At 42.1% G+C, this 14,606-nt stretch overlaps 1 protein-coding gene across 1 annotated transcript in view; it reads right to left on the bottom strand.

Annotated features, from left to right (window-relative positions):
* Nucleotides 1–5,078: 5,078 nt before the first annotated feature.
* fam49a (family with sequence similarity 49 member A) overlaps nt 5,079–14,606 on the bottom strand; it is a 49,110-nt gene continuing 39,582 nt past the window's right edge. The window contains exons 4-12 of the mRNA XM_056294638.1: nt 14,150–14,271; nt 13,315–13,420; nt 11,653–11,789; nt 11,320–11,397; nt 10,351–10,467; nt 9,091–9,170; nt 8,009–8,135; nt 7,563–7,633; nt 5,079–6,011 (exon numbers count right to left, since the gene is read on the bottom strand). Of these exons, the coding sequence (XP_056150613.1) occupies nt 5,948–6,011; nt 7,563–7,633; nt 8,009–8,135; nt 9,091–9,170; nt 10,351–10,467; nt 11,320–11,397; nt 11,653–11,789; nt 13,315–13,420; nt 14,150–14,271 (902 nt within the window). The 3' untranslated portion in view covers nt 5,079–5,947. The remainder of the gene's footprint in view (nt 6,012–7,562; nt 7,634–8,008; nt 8,136–9,090; nt 9,171–10,350; nt 10,468–11,319; nt 11,398–11,652; nt 11,790–13,314; nt 13,421–14,149; nt 14,272–14,606) is intronic.

Raw genomic sequence — 14,606 nt, 5'->3', positions numbered from 1 at the left:
CGGAGGCAAATATTGTCAGCCACAGATATATTCATTACGACACATACACGACACGACAGAGCCAGCCACAGATCTGGGTGGCACGAAGAGCTTCCCCAGTCTTTCCCCGGCGTACCACGAGCCCCTTCCTCCCTTCCCAAGCTCTGCTTCCTCGTGGTGGCAGCCACCCGGCGGCGGCCCCGCCTGGCACAGTGTGCCAATGTTACCTACTGCAGCTTTAACAATCTGATCACTCATATTCAATAAAGGGCAGGCGAGTGATTGGTCTTTTGGCAGCATCCGCATCAGCCGTGTCAATTCACATACATTTTATTCCTTATAAATTATAGTTATTCTGAAGAAAGTGGCTTTAAAAGGTCCCCTGAAATGAAAAATGTATTTTTGTTGTTGTAAATTAAGTGCAGCTAAAAGAGGTGCTGTAGAAATTTACAAGTTTTATTTTTGTGTTTGAAAGACTGATGTTTTTCTCTTACTGACAAACGTAATATTCTTTTTTAGTAACGTCATCCTGCACTTGCGAGCATAAGCCAACAAAAATGTCCAATGAATAGAGCTGAAAGGCGACTGTCCACTGTTTCAGCAGCCCTGGTTCCAAAAGTAAATGTCACATTCATTTTCTCTGGAGACATTTCAGATGATCCCAGCAACATGGGTTTTAAGTCTTGAACTAATCTAACCAGCCGCGATATGAATCATGACCTTATAGCAATTGATTACATGCAAACAATATTTGGTGAAAAAAGAAAGGTGCAAGACTAAGGGAGTGCACTACTCACCCCATAAAGCATTGCAAATTATGTCATCAAAACGCTTTCCCTTCACTTTCAACAGGTTTCATCCAACTTTTGCAATTGCGTACGTTTTCTCTTTAATGTCGTTTGTATACGCCGATCAGCCAAAACATTAAAACCACTGACAGGTGAAGTGAATAACATTGTCTCTTTATATCCCACAGAAGAGGTACTGTAGTTCAGATTGCTGAAAACGTTAATGCTGGCTATGATAGAGAGGTGTCAGAACACACAGTGTATCATCACAGCTTGCTGCGTATGGGGCTGCGTAGCTGCAGACAGGTCAGTGTCCATGATGACCCCTGTCCTTCACCAAAAGTGCCTACAATGAGCACGGGAGCGTCAGAATTGGACCATGGAGCAGGGGAAGAAGGTGACCTGGTCTGATGAATCACGTTGTCTTTTACATCGTGTGGTTGGCTGGCTCGTTTACCTGGGGAAGAGATGGCACCAGGATGCACTATAGGAAGAAGGCAAGCCGGCAGGGGCAGTGTGATGCTCTGGCCACTGTTCTGCTGGGAAACCACGTACCACCTACCTAAACACTGTTGCAGACCAAGTACACCCCTTCATGGCAATGGTATTCCCTGATGGCAGTGGCCTCTTTCAGCAGGACAATGCACCCTGCCACACTGCAAGAATTGTTCAGGAATAGTTTGAGGAACATGATGAAGTGTTCAAGGTGTTGCCTTGGCCTCCAAATTTCCCAGATCTCAATTCGATCAAGCATCTGTAGGATGTGCAGGAAAAAACAAGTCCGATCCATGGAGGCCCCACCTCGCAACTTACAGGACATAGAGGATCTGCTGTTAATGTCTTGGTGTCAGATACCAGCGGACACCTTCAGAGGTCTTGTGGAGTCCATGCCTCGATGGGTCAGAGCTGTTTGGTGGCACGAGGGGGACCTACACAATATTAGGCAGGTGGTTTTAATGTTTTAGCTGATCGGTGTACATTTTAGCATGAGTTTTTATATCAAGCATTTCATACAAGCTACCTACATTTAAACACAATTTAAATCGGACGACAGCGATAGAGATTGCTGAATAGCTAATCATGGACCAATAGACACAACAAAGAGCAGCTCAACAGAACCCACAGATAATAGGATAAAGGTTCAGCTGACTCGAACCTCAGTAGCATCACTTAGCCCGGCTGTGGAAACTGGCTATGGACCTGAATATACGGTTTGAATATATTTCTGTTTCAGGTACAGCCCTGTTTGAGGTTTTACCTGTGGCCATCTCAAACTAAGGATCATATGAAGAGTGAACCATGCCGCCCCCGTCAGGAGGACATCAGTACTGCAGTACATGCCATCGATGACTTTACTGTATGAGGAGAGGCTATGACTCCAAACATGATCTCATTCATCTGCTACTTAAACTAAAAAATGATTTCACCAAAGGATTTGTCTTATTCATGGAGAAGACAGCAAGGGGAGGAGGAGAACTGATACCTGTGGATCATAAACAAATAGATCAACAATTTACTGGATAAGACCTACTTAACTATTATCAAACTTTGCCTGGTTGGAAAAAAAAACCCTCAACTTTGCAGACAAAATTGTTCATCAGCAGTTTTTGAATACTGATTTGTTTTCACAGGATCACCGCATTTTGGAATATATTGTTTTGTTTTTCTTTTGTCCAATTGTAAGCATGTACATGTGGATATTATGTTATTGAAATGACCAAAAAGTTAAAAAAAAAAAGAAAAAGATTCTGCATAAGAAATGTACCACATTTATTTATCAACCACACATCCCATTCATTATGCAGTACATAGCCAGAGCAACTTAATGTACACTGAATCAGAACTTCAAAAATATTAAACAACAATAACTGTCAGTTAACACAAACAGACTCTGTCTCAATATTCAAACACACAGTAGCATATTTTGGGCCAAAAAAAAAAAGCCTTGTGTACTTCGAGCCTGACAGAAGCTTGACAAAAGACATCTGCAGTGCAGGTTTGAAGTCCCTCCAGTCGGCTGGTGTACAATATCAACATCATACGTAGGCTACACTTCGCTTCACACCTCCAGTTCATGTACAGTATTCATTCATTGGATAGAAAACATTGCATCCGAAATCCTACGTATGGCTTACACACTTCTACTATCACTAACGATGGTAAAAAAAAAATGAACTGTAAGTATCTGCGTTAGTAATGAACATTAATGCGAGTACAGTTAATCGATATGCAAGAGTGTGTATGGTTCAGTTTATGGCTTGATGATGAAATACAAGAGTGATCAATTCACCATTTGTGGATGAGAAAAGTGAAAATGCAACTTAACACGGTCAGTCCTTACAATATTTACCAGCTTATATAGCTTCAAAGGCAACGTTGTGATCCTTCCATTAGCCTCAGCTATTAGCAGACAATTAGGCTAGCTCAAATTTAAGGAGGTGGATGGAGCAATGCTGAAGGTTAAGTGTATAGGCAGCCATGGCAGGTATTAACAGTCGTTCACTGACCCTCTCTCACCAATTTACTATTAAAATATAAAAAAGGTGGTAGGTTTCCACTACAGCCAACACCTAAACTGCTGCCACACAGCTGGAATGCTGTGAAAAACAATAGGGAGATGGCATCCCCTCCCTTATCCCCCAGCAGAGATGCAATGTGAAGAAATAAAAAAAAACATGTTGAGGATTATCTAGATAAGATATCTTTGACAGAATAGCTGATAATAAATGAGATTGTCTGACCTTGCGAATAAGTTCATTTTGGTCACCAAAGGATTATGTCTAAGTAACAGGCTGGTGCTGCTGCACGCTCACTGAGCAGCAACAACCAAGTTCATGTGTGTTGTAAAATTAGGCTTACGAACAACTGTACAACGGCCTATACAGCACAAGAGTTTTAGATGTCATCTATGACATTCCCTTTAGGTCTGTGATCTCTAGAATAAGACGATGGTTCAGGAAACGGTAGACAAAATTGATCAGATATGAGACGAATGGGCTTAACAGAAGTCTGAAATTATTTAGCGAGAGCGAAGTCTGAGACTGACTATATCAATGCAAAACCTTTAAGACTTTGCAAGTGACAAAACCCAGATTTTTGTTCAGTAATTTTGCGCAACGGATGCAAGCTGACATCCAGGGGGCCTTTACTTGACACTGTGAGTTATTAAACGGAGCATGTAATGGCTAAGAATAACCTGAATGTGGTAGGTTCATTCTGCAGGCGGTATGAACCTACAGCCATCTGGCGTTTCATCTTTGCAAAAATACGATAAAGGACTTATAAATCACATGGTATAAACAATCGGTAAGCCCTTGTCCCATTTTATTGCAGGATAAGCTGTAGCCAAATGAATGAGTAAGCCCAAGCTAGCCCCATTTGTCCCCATGAAGGGATCCAGGTGGACTATATTCTCCTACAGGAGATAAATGGATGTGCAGCCTTCATTAGACCCTTCAAAGACCGACAGCCCATCTCCTTACCTGAGCAAAGAGCACAAAATACTACAGAAATATTTTTTCTGCTCACACTGTAAAAAAAAACCTAAATTCATTTAGAATTAAAGCCATTTTTGTTTTCCTTAAGAGAAATTTGGATTTTCAGTTAAGCTACAAAAGCCACACAGACATAAACGAGGAAAAAGTCACTTCAAACATGACAAAAGACACAACTGTGTCATTCTGAGTGTTGCCATTCAGCAATTAAATAAAAACATTTGGTTGGTTGACTGATTTCTAATGCTGTTTCTGATAGCGCGTAGCTAACTTGGACATCAACCTACTTGAGAACACATACATACAGTGCCTTGTAATAGTATTCAACCCCCTTGACAGTCATCACTAACTTCTGGATTATAGAAGATACTCGCACATCAGTTCCTGAACAATATTATTTTTGTGAACCCATAAGCTCTAACAGCATGTTCCCATAGCCAAAAGAGTTATGTTTTGCTGACTTTTTATTAATAAATTAAAAACTAAAAGTATATTTAAAAAATTAAATTAATTAATTTAAACAACTAAAAACTAAAATATAATTAATTTAAAATATAATTAATAGAAGAATTGTAAATAATAATTATTAATTTAATTATTAATTATTATAATTGATATTTGCAGTTATTTAACTTAACATTAATTAGTTTTTAATTTTGTAATAAAAAGTCAGCGAAAAAAACTTATTTTGGCTTTGGGAACATGCTGTTAGAGCTTATGGGTTCACAAAAATAATACTGTTCAGGGACAGATGTGCGAGTATCTTCTATAATCCAGAAATTAGCGATGGCTGTTCAAGGGTGTTGAATACTTTCGCAAGGCACTGTAAACAAGTCAGCAGCGTGGATCTTACCACGGTCACATTTTACTTAAGCGGTGGACATATTGCTCCAGGTGCATGTGTCGGGTACAATTTCAGCCTAGAGGATGTTAGAAAACAGCTTGACCTAGAGAAAACTGCCCATGACCCTAATGTGCAGGGTGACAAATCAAATGCACCTGCTAATTGAAGCACCAAGTTTTAGGCTTTGGAAAAAAAAAGAAAAAGAAAAAAGTTGTCGTCAAGGGATTCATGGTCTTATTTTCTATTAAAAAAAAAAGCCGTATTTATCGTTAAACAGATGGAAGAAGAGAAAATAAAAACCCAGGGAGATGATTTTCCTCATCCCAATACAATTCAACAGGTTTAAGAAATGTTCTGCAGGCAAGAAAACAAGGCAGATAAAACCCCGTTGGATTCAAGACATGATACAATTCTTATAAAACTGTCAAATGGAATGAAGAAAAATTAGCTATCCCAATTGCCGGATGAATTAAAAACAAAACAGCGAATACAAAACTTCAGCTAATTTTTCCTGTGCTGATCACCTTTATTCTCACTCCTAGTAAAAGAGGGCTGGGTCTCCAAATGCTACCGAGAGAGTTTTAATACGAAAAGCTGATAGGCATCCATAGTTTGTGCTTCGAAAACTATCACCAGTGTAGTCGAGTCATAATTTGTTGGGTTTTTAAGTAAATGGTACTTGATCTGTGGGTTTCAGTAACTTGGAGGGAATGACTATGCAAATACACACGAGTGTCAACATCAATTCTTTTTTTTTTAAATAATGTAAACATATACATCTTTTTTTCTGAGGTCAGAACATTGAGCCTCTTCATATCTGTTAATGTAAAAAGAGGAGAACATTACTGAAGCATTGTCCGGATATTCTTCGGGGTGGACTCGTCGTTCAGGTGTTTTGTGGTAAATCTGAAGAGAAACAAACATCGCAGGTAAAATGTTAAAACAAAATAGAGTGACGTTCCGGATCAATAACCGTCATCATTATCCTCAAACCGTCGACACGGCCTGCAGAGGATCGTGGCCTCTCGGTAGTTTATTGCCTGTGTCTCTTAGGTCAAGGCCCAACAAAAATGCCTGTGTCATCTGTATAAACGTCATGAATTCACATTGGTGACCACAGGGTTACGCTAGCCCTGCTATGCTAGCCCTGCTACTGTACACATTTTCCTCCCCAATTGTATCTGTTCAATTACCCCACTCTTCCGAGCCGTCCCGGTCCCTGCTCCACCCCCTCTGCTGATCCGGGGAGCACTGCAGACTACCACATGCCTCCTCCGATACGTGGAGTCGCCAGCTGCTTCTTTTCACCTGACAGTGAGGAGTTTCACCAGGGGGACGTAGTGCGTGCGAGGATCACATTATTCCCCCCTCCTCCCTGAACAGATGCCCCGACCGACCAGAGGTGGTGCTAGTGCAGCGACAAGGACATATACCCACTTCCGGCTTCCCACCCGCAGACACGGCCAATTGTGTCTGTAGGGATGCCCGATCAAGCTGGAGGTAACATGGGGATTCGAACCGCTGATCCCCGTGTTGGTAGGCAATGGAATAGACCGCCACGCCACCCAGACGCCCCTTAATGAAACTTTTGGAATGTTGAAATAAACCAAAATGTAAAAATAAGTTGGTTTTACGTATTCAAACAATCTCCCCCGTTTTAAGACTATCATAAAAAACATGGGGGGGGGGGGGATGGCTGACAATTATTTTACATCGGAATTTTTTTTCAAAATGTATCTCTCGTTATCACAGTACTACCCCTTTTAACAAATCAACTGAGCCACGTCAAGTGACGAAATGTTTTTTTTCTGTGAGTGAAATTTATCAATTTTACACTATTTTGACATTTCCAGTCAGTGTCTCTTATTCACAGCTTCAAAATTCACATAAATACAACTTTCGCATGTGCTGACTGAGTTGTCCATCAGTAGCTTAACAAATTTATCAGTCAAAACCCCGGATTAAAGGGGCATTCACATTAAGTTATGCAGTCTACAGTTGTGTGTGCACCATGCACTGACTGTTCAAACAGCTAAATCCTTAAGCCATGCACCAAGGGGAGCCTGGTGACTGTAGTTTCCTCTTTCTAGTCTCAAATCATTCCCACAATGGAATGGACAGTGTGTGTGTGTGTCTCTGTGTGTGTATCTGGATTTCCTGAGCTCTACAACAATACCATAAAGACGTAAAGCGACCACAACAGAAAGGCATAAGCAAGGGCACATTTAGGCTAGCATACCTTGCCTACAATTTGGCTAAAGCAATGTCCAGTTAACACCACCCACTTTGCAGGAACAGTAAAACTCTTCACTTCATAAAGCAGCGAGTGCCCAATCCTTGGTGCCATAATGTGACTAATGCTCAAGAGCAGCATACATAAACACTATTTCTCTGTGTTATAAGATGTAACGCTACTGTTTAAGGGAAGGGAGTGGCGATGGGAGGCAGGAAACCTACTTGAGGGCATTCAGGAGGCCTTCGACATTGTCTGCTGGCTGATCCTTCAGGACCTTTATGCAGCCTTTCATCTGAGAAGACATGAACCCAGGTTAGATACGGTGTGCACTGATGGAGGTGTTGCACTACAGACATAGTTGTGAGGCCCAAAATGTGCTAGTTACGTCGCATGACCTGTAGGTATGACCAGGCAACCACAGAGATGGGCATATGCTAATCCAATCACATTTAGAGAAAGCCTCATCTTTGCTCTTCAACAGGATAGAATGCATGTGTGTGTACCTGTGCATAACTTTGTGATTTTTTTTTGTTGTTTGAATGTGCAGATCCATCAGAAATTTGCTGTTTGCTTGCATCCAGAGGTGTTCTTTGACCATTTAAATACATTGTTCAGTTGTATAGCTGAGCACTCATCTGTGTCAAAGGTGTATGTGTGTTCATCTTACGTCTATCTTGGAGGACTTATTGAAGGCTCCGTTGGGGTGAACGTGGTCGTAAAGGATGATTACTCCCACCATGACCCTCATACAAAACAACAGGGTGTCCTCACTGCTGAACCGACTAGCATAGTCCCTGCAGAGATATATATATATATATATATATATATATATATATATATATATATGAGAGAGACAGAGGAAAAAAATGGGAATCAGTGGTGAAAATTGCACGCTTTGGTTCATAATGAAGGTCAACATAGGAAGAGACTATTAGGGTTCAACCTTACACCTGGCGCAAAGCAGCACTGAGCGCAACACAACTGTCTTTGCTAGTTTCAGACCAATACTTTTGTCATTTTCCCATCCAGCGGCTATACTGTTTAAATAGCAAATGTACTTGTGTCCATCTGAGTGCCCACGGGCGTATTGGTCTTAAAATTAGGTGTAATCAGGTGCATTGTTAGTGCATTGCTATCTTGAGGCAGAGGAAAGCGTTGTATGATTAACCAACAAAAACCTGGCCTTAAGTCAGTGGCACAGTATTTTACTGTTATTTTAAGGGTGCATTATTAAGATAGCAATATGCACCTACATAGGCGGGTGCACAACACGTGATATTTAAAAAAATACATGTCTTAATGGTTAGTCAGACTAACCATTCTCCTCGTGCAATGTTTCCTCTGCAGAGAAGCATTTTTTCTACTACTTGGCAAATTCGCCATTACAATAGCAAATCGCCAAGGTGCAAGCACACCTGGCTTTTGAAGGGAATGGGAGATGACACTGATTGGTTTATTTCATGTTACGCCAAGACACACCTACGATTAATTAAGAGACTAAATTCAACCCGTTTGAACCAAGCACCTTACTTTGTGCTCAGACTGTCTGCCGTTAAACCAGCAAAATTGGATTTGGACACGTCCTAAAATCACTTGCGCCATGCGCTTCAGACCGTGCGCTTAGATCGTTAAAACATGGCCCTTAGTTTCATCACTTGAACAAGATGCAGCTGAGATCCTAAAAATGTTCTTTTAAAGTTCACATGTGTCAGTACAGTGAGACATGCATTATTCACAAGTGTGACTCACGGTGTTTCGAGCATGACTTTACAGACGCTGGCCATGGTGCTGAGACAATCTGTCGTGTTCTCCAGAGGTAGGGTCTTATTCTGGAGCAAGCAACACAGACCAGACGCACAACAGTCAATGACAGTTTAGTAATTGGTCACCAATTTATCCTGTGAAGACTTAACCAAACATGCATGCTGTTCTTATCATTTTACACCCTCACAGTTACACACAGTGCAGTAGGAAAAGGAACACTATCCCCATGTATGCAAGAGGTAATATGATTTGCTCACCAAAGCAAAAGGACATGCTTTCTGACTAGGTATACAATACACAGTATGACGAGTTCACAAAAGCAAGGAAATATGAGACTGTGGCTCTCCAATGTACATTGTACTACACTGTACTTTTCTTCGGCAGTCCATCGAAATGATGACTGTGATGCAGTTTAAGCTCGGCAAGCATGCTTGCCTGTATACAATCACCCTCTGCATAAATAAGGCCGAAAATAATATTTCTATTAATAAAGTAACTTATAATAGATAATACGTGTCACATCTGTCAATTACCGGGGAGTCAGCCATTAAATTAAATTAGGTTAAAAATGCATTAATCCCTGAATAGGGCAAGCCCTGTAGACTTCTTCGATCGCAAGATGTATTTTGTAAATTTAACCAATTCCATAAATATGATCCAACTATATCTGCATAAAATGGCTAGATGAAAATAGGGTAAGACCATTAAGATGGAAATTTTTTGGGAAAAAAACAAACCTAACATTTGTGTTGCAATAGCTCCTAAATATGACATATTGTTTTAAAATGTTCTGTCTCTCACAGAGATGAGTATACAGGACATCTGATTAGTGGCAGAGAGCTGTCACCATGTAAAAACACGGACCAGGTGTCACTGATCACTACACATTTGAAGTAATCTGATCTTGACTAGTACGGCGCTCAATGGTTGCAGTGGCACAAGTTACAAATGCTAAATTACCAAAACAATAAGCAACTATAGTAAGGACTGTAAAGGCCGTAGTCCCATGCCAGGAGATATACCAAAACATTTCTCAACCCTTACAATGACCATGCAAGACAGAATGGTCACAAGGAAGAAGAAAGTAGGGTAAAGATGTAGGAGGAATTTTAATCCTCTTCTCAGAAATGATCTGTATGATTAAAAAAAAAAGAAAAAGAATAAAATCGAACCACAGTCCTGGGATGGTGTGGCATATATTAATTTTTATAGATATGTACACAGTTACAGTGACAACACCCTCACCTCTGTCACAAAGTTTGTGGTGGCGTTGCTGAGGGTCTTCAGCATGGGTGTGGCCTCGGCATAGAAAAGGGACATCCTATTTGCCATCTCGTTGTTGACCTCGTTCTCAATGTCCAACTGCAGACACAGTCGCAAAGAACAGACACGAACTGATGGGTCAGCACGGGTTCAGTTGTTTTGCTGGATTCTACTTTTTCTTCGGACGAAACCACGGTGTTTCTGCTGTAGTCATTCAGCAGTGCCCCCCCACCCCACCCACCTACCACACTACCAACCCCTGCATGAAGAACAAAAGTGCAATAGTAGTAACATAAACAAAACAAAGGAGTGTCCTGGGTATTTTCCCTTGGCTCTAGAATGACAGTATTTAAGAAGGGGCATGCTGCGAGGAAAAATGAAAGTGCCAACTACCCCACTCTTCCAAGCCGTCCTGATCTCTGCTCCAACCCCTCTGCCGATCCGGGGGGGGGGGGGGGCAGACTACCACATGCCTCCTCTGATACATGTTGAGTCGCCAGCTGCTTCTTTTCACCTGACAGTGAGGAGTTTCGCCTGGGGGATGTAGCGCGTGGGAGGATCACGCTATCCCCTCCAGTTCCCCCTCCCCCCCAAACAGGCGCCCTGGTCGACCAGAGTTAGTGCAGCGACCAGGACGCATACCCATATGCGGCTTCCCACCCACAAACACGGCAAATTGTTTCTGTAGGGACGCCCGACCAAGCCGGAGGTAATACGGGGATTTGAGCCAGCGATCCCCGTGTTAGGCAACGGAATAGTGTATGCGTCCTACTCTACCCTGACGCCCTAAAAAAAAAACTCTCACTCTAATATGTAAATACTAAAAAATTAAAATTAAAAAGCTGTTGTGAGTGGGACATCCTGTTTCTGGAAGAATAATTATCTGAACGCAAATCACCTCACATTCAGATAATGTGAATCTGAATAAACTGAATCATTAAGATATCTCACATTCATGTTGTTTATCCGGTTTCGACTGATGGTTCTTCTGTAGTAGCTGAAGTCGTTCTGGATGGCAGGAATCCTCATCTGAATATAAAATAATCAAAGCACGGACAACAACAAAAGTCCCAAACTATCACTCTCAAAAAAGACAAAACAACAAATGTCAGATGACTTGACCGAGAGAGAGTGTGTGTGAGAGAGTCAGTGAATGAGAGAGAAAGTGAGTGAGGAAGGAAATGGGTGTCGGGGGAATAGTGAGTGAGAGGGAGGAAGGAGGGGAGGGAGGAAGGAGGGTAGGTTGAAAAGGAGTACATCAAGCCGCCCTGATCTTCAGCAGACCTTGAGTTCATCGAAGCGCAGTGTGAAGTGGAGGATCTCTGCAAACTGTTTGGCCAGTGCCTGCTCTTTCTCCAGGTGCTGTGTGGGAGTGTAGGGCGGGCAGGTGAGGGACTCCAACAAACTCTGAAGTGCCTCCTCTACACATACAAACACAGAGAGACAAGTGCGGCAGTTAGGTGTGTAAGTATCCGATCCCTTCTGCAGACTGCCACACACTGGTACTGAGCTCTAAAGCAAATGAAACTCAAATCCTGCACTACTGCTTATCATGGTTTTAGTTAATCTTCACAAAATATAGTCTAAAGTCCTTTCAAATAAGATGCAAAAAGTAGAGTAAACGACTTCCTCCTGATCACTGAAGACTTAAAAATGCAATAAATAACAGAGTACAATCTTGGGTGAAGCTTTACTCCCCCCCCTTTCCCCCCCAATTGTATCTGGCCAATTACCCCACTCTTCCGAGCTGTCCAGGTCGTTGCTCCACCCCCTCTGCCGATCCGGGGAGGGCTGCAGACTACCACGTCTCCTCCGATACTTGTGGAGTCGTCAGCCGCTTCTTTTCACCTGACAGTGAGGAGTTTCGCCAGGGGGACATAGCGCGTGAGAGGATCACGCCATTCCCCCCCAGTTCCTCCTCCCCCCTGAACAGGCGCCCCGACTGACCAGAGAAGGTGCTAGTGCAGCGACCAAGACGCATACTCAATCCTGCTTCCCACCCGCAGAAACGGCCAATTGTGTCTATAGGGACGCCCGACCATGCTGGAGATAAGGCGGGGATTTGAACAGGCAATCTCCGTATTAGTAGGCAACGGAATAGACCGCCACGCAACCCGGACACCATGAAGCTTTACTTCTGTGTCATTCATATAGACCTATACTGTACAGGAATAATCCATCCATCCATCCATTATCCAAGCCGCTTATTCCAATTGGGGTTGCGGGATGCTGGAGCCTATCCCAACAGTCATTGGGCGGCAGATGGGGAGACACCCTTGGACAGGCTGCCAGTCCATCACAGGGTCGACACCTGGGGACAATTTAGTATGGCCGATTCACCTGACCTACATGTCTTTGGACTGTGGGAGGAAACTGGAGCACCCGGAGGAAACCCACGCAGAGGATGACCTAGGATGACCCCCCAAGGTTGGACAACCCCGGGGTTCAAACCCAGGACCTTCTTGCTGTGAGGCGACCGCGCTAACCATTGCGCCACTGTGCCGTCCTGTACAGGGATAGTAATAAACCTATTTAAAAAAAAAAGGACTTTGTGATACTTTGATGAACTATTCCACTAAAAATACAAGATTAGGTGTTGACAAGAAGGGAATAGAAATAACTTGAAAGGAATGGCCTTGAAAATATTTTGGCAAAAAAAGAAGTTTGGCTAAAGAAGAAGAAAAAAGAAGACGCTGTCTCGCACTGAAATACAAAATCAAAAAAGACAACAAAAACTTCTTCTTATATTAAAACATAAATCTAGATGGCTATCATCATTTATCATTATATCATTCTATCATTATCATTCTGTCATTATCATATGATTCTATATCATCATTCATCATTTTAAACTTCTTTCTGCCATGTTCTCCTCAATCTAAATCAGGAATCAATCTTTTCATGACATGAATTTTCTTCTTCTTTTTTTTAAATTGAAGATATTACCTAGTCGGAGTGAGAAGCCGTAGAACTTCTTTAGCCTGATGACCAGGGGGCAGACTGAGTTCCAGGCCCGCTCTTGCAGCGGCAGGTCATTTGGGTTCTGGATGGCCTGGATGGGACAGACACAGACAGGACAAACATTGGTACATGATGTACAGTCAGGGGTAACATGCAGCCAGTGCCTGCTCATGATGGTGGTCTTACAGAACAGAGATCAGGGTCGATTTGAATCCTTGGGCTTAGCTCTTCCCTCCTGACTTCTTTGTCTCTATCCAAACTCTAAAAGACCTTTATCATACACAACCTAGTGCATCCAGCAGGTGAGGTTTTGGATGCCTATGCAACAGTGGGGGTGGTGAAGTCCTGGGTGTAGGTCCATTACCTTCTCCCCTTTAGACTTAAGAAAAGCTTGCACCAGAAAATGGTCTACCCACAGGCGCTAATTCACCAGTCAAGGATGAATGAACATGAAACCCCACTATTTAAATTTTAAATGTTTTATCCATTTTAACGATGATACAAGGCTCATAATCTAATAATTGCAAATTTTAATTATTCATCAAAAATATACTGTTGGAAATGTATTCTTTGAATGTGAAGACATAAAATACAGGGAGAGACAGGGTTAAGAGAATATACATACTGCAGAAATATGGAAAACATTACAAATAAACAAACGAACAAAACACTCGATTCTTTTGTTTACACAATCATGCATAGATGGGAGTAAATAAAAGTACAGGTGACAAAAGTCTTGTATCGAACCGTGAATTTAGTTTACAACTTTACACTGTTGTCTCATGTGTGTGTGTATGTTGTTTATGTGCATGTCCCCTACATCTCTGATCTCCTGTCCTGCTCCCTTGTACGCTTGCAGGCCAGACAGGATGCTCTCAGAGTCCTGCAGGACAGAGTTCACCTGGTTCCATACCTCACGCTCACCTTCACCAGGCTGGGCATCTAATAAACACATGTACATGTGCAACATGTGCGCACACACACACACACACACACACACACACACACACACACACACACACACACACAGACAAAAGTTAGCCAAGCTAACAGTTGTTTCTGGATGGTAAAACAAGACTCAGCTCTGAAAAGCTCTTAATTCTTGCCTTTTCACATCAAGAACTAGTTTTCTGTGTAACCCCCCCCCAAAATTAACAATTGGAACTAAAGCCAATACTGCAATTTGTTCACACTGGTGTGAAAAGACTTTGAATTACGAATTGCATGGTGTTGATGGTTATTTTTATAAATGTAGGGACGAATCAGTAAACGAATAG

Source organism: Lampris incognitus, chromosome 15 (genome assembly GCF_029633865.1).
Source record: "Lampris incognitus isolate fLamInc1 chromosome 15, fLamInc1.hap2, whole genome shotgun sequence".
Classification (NCBI taxonomy): Eukaryota; Metazoa; Chordata; class Actinopteri; order Lampriformes; family Lampridae; genus Lampris; species Lampris incognitus.
Note: the sequence above shows the minus strand (reverse complement) of the source record. Positions and strands in the feature narration are given on the sequence as shown.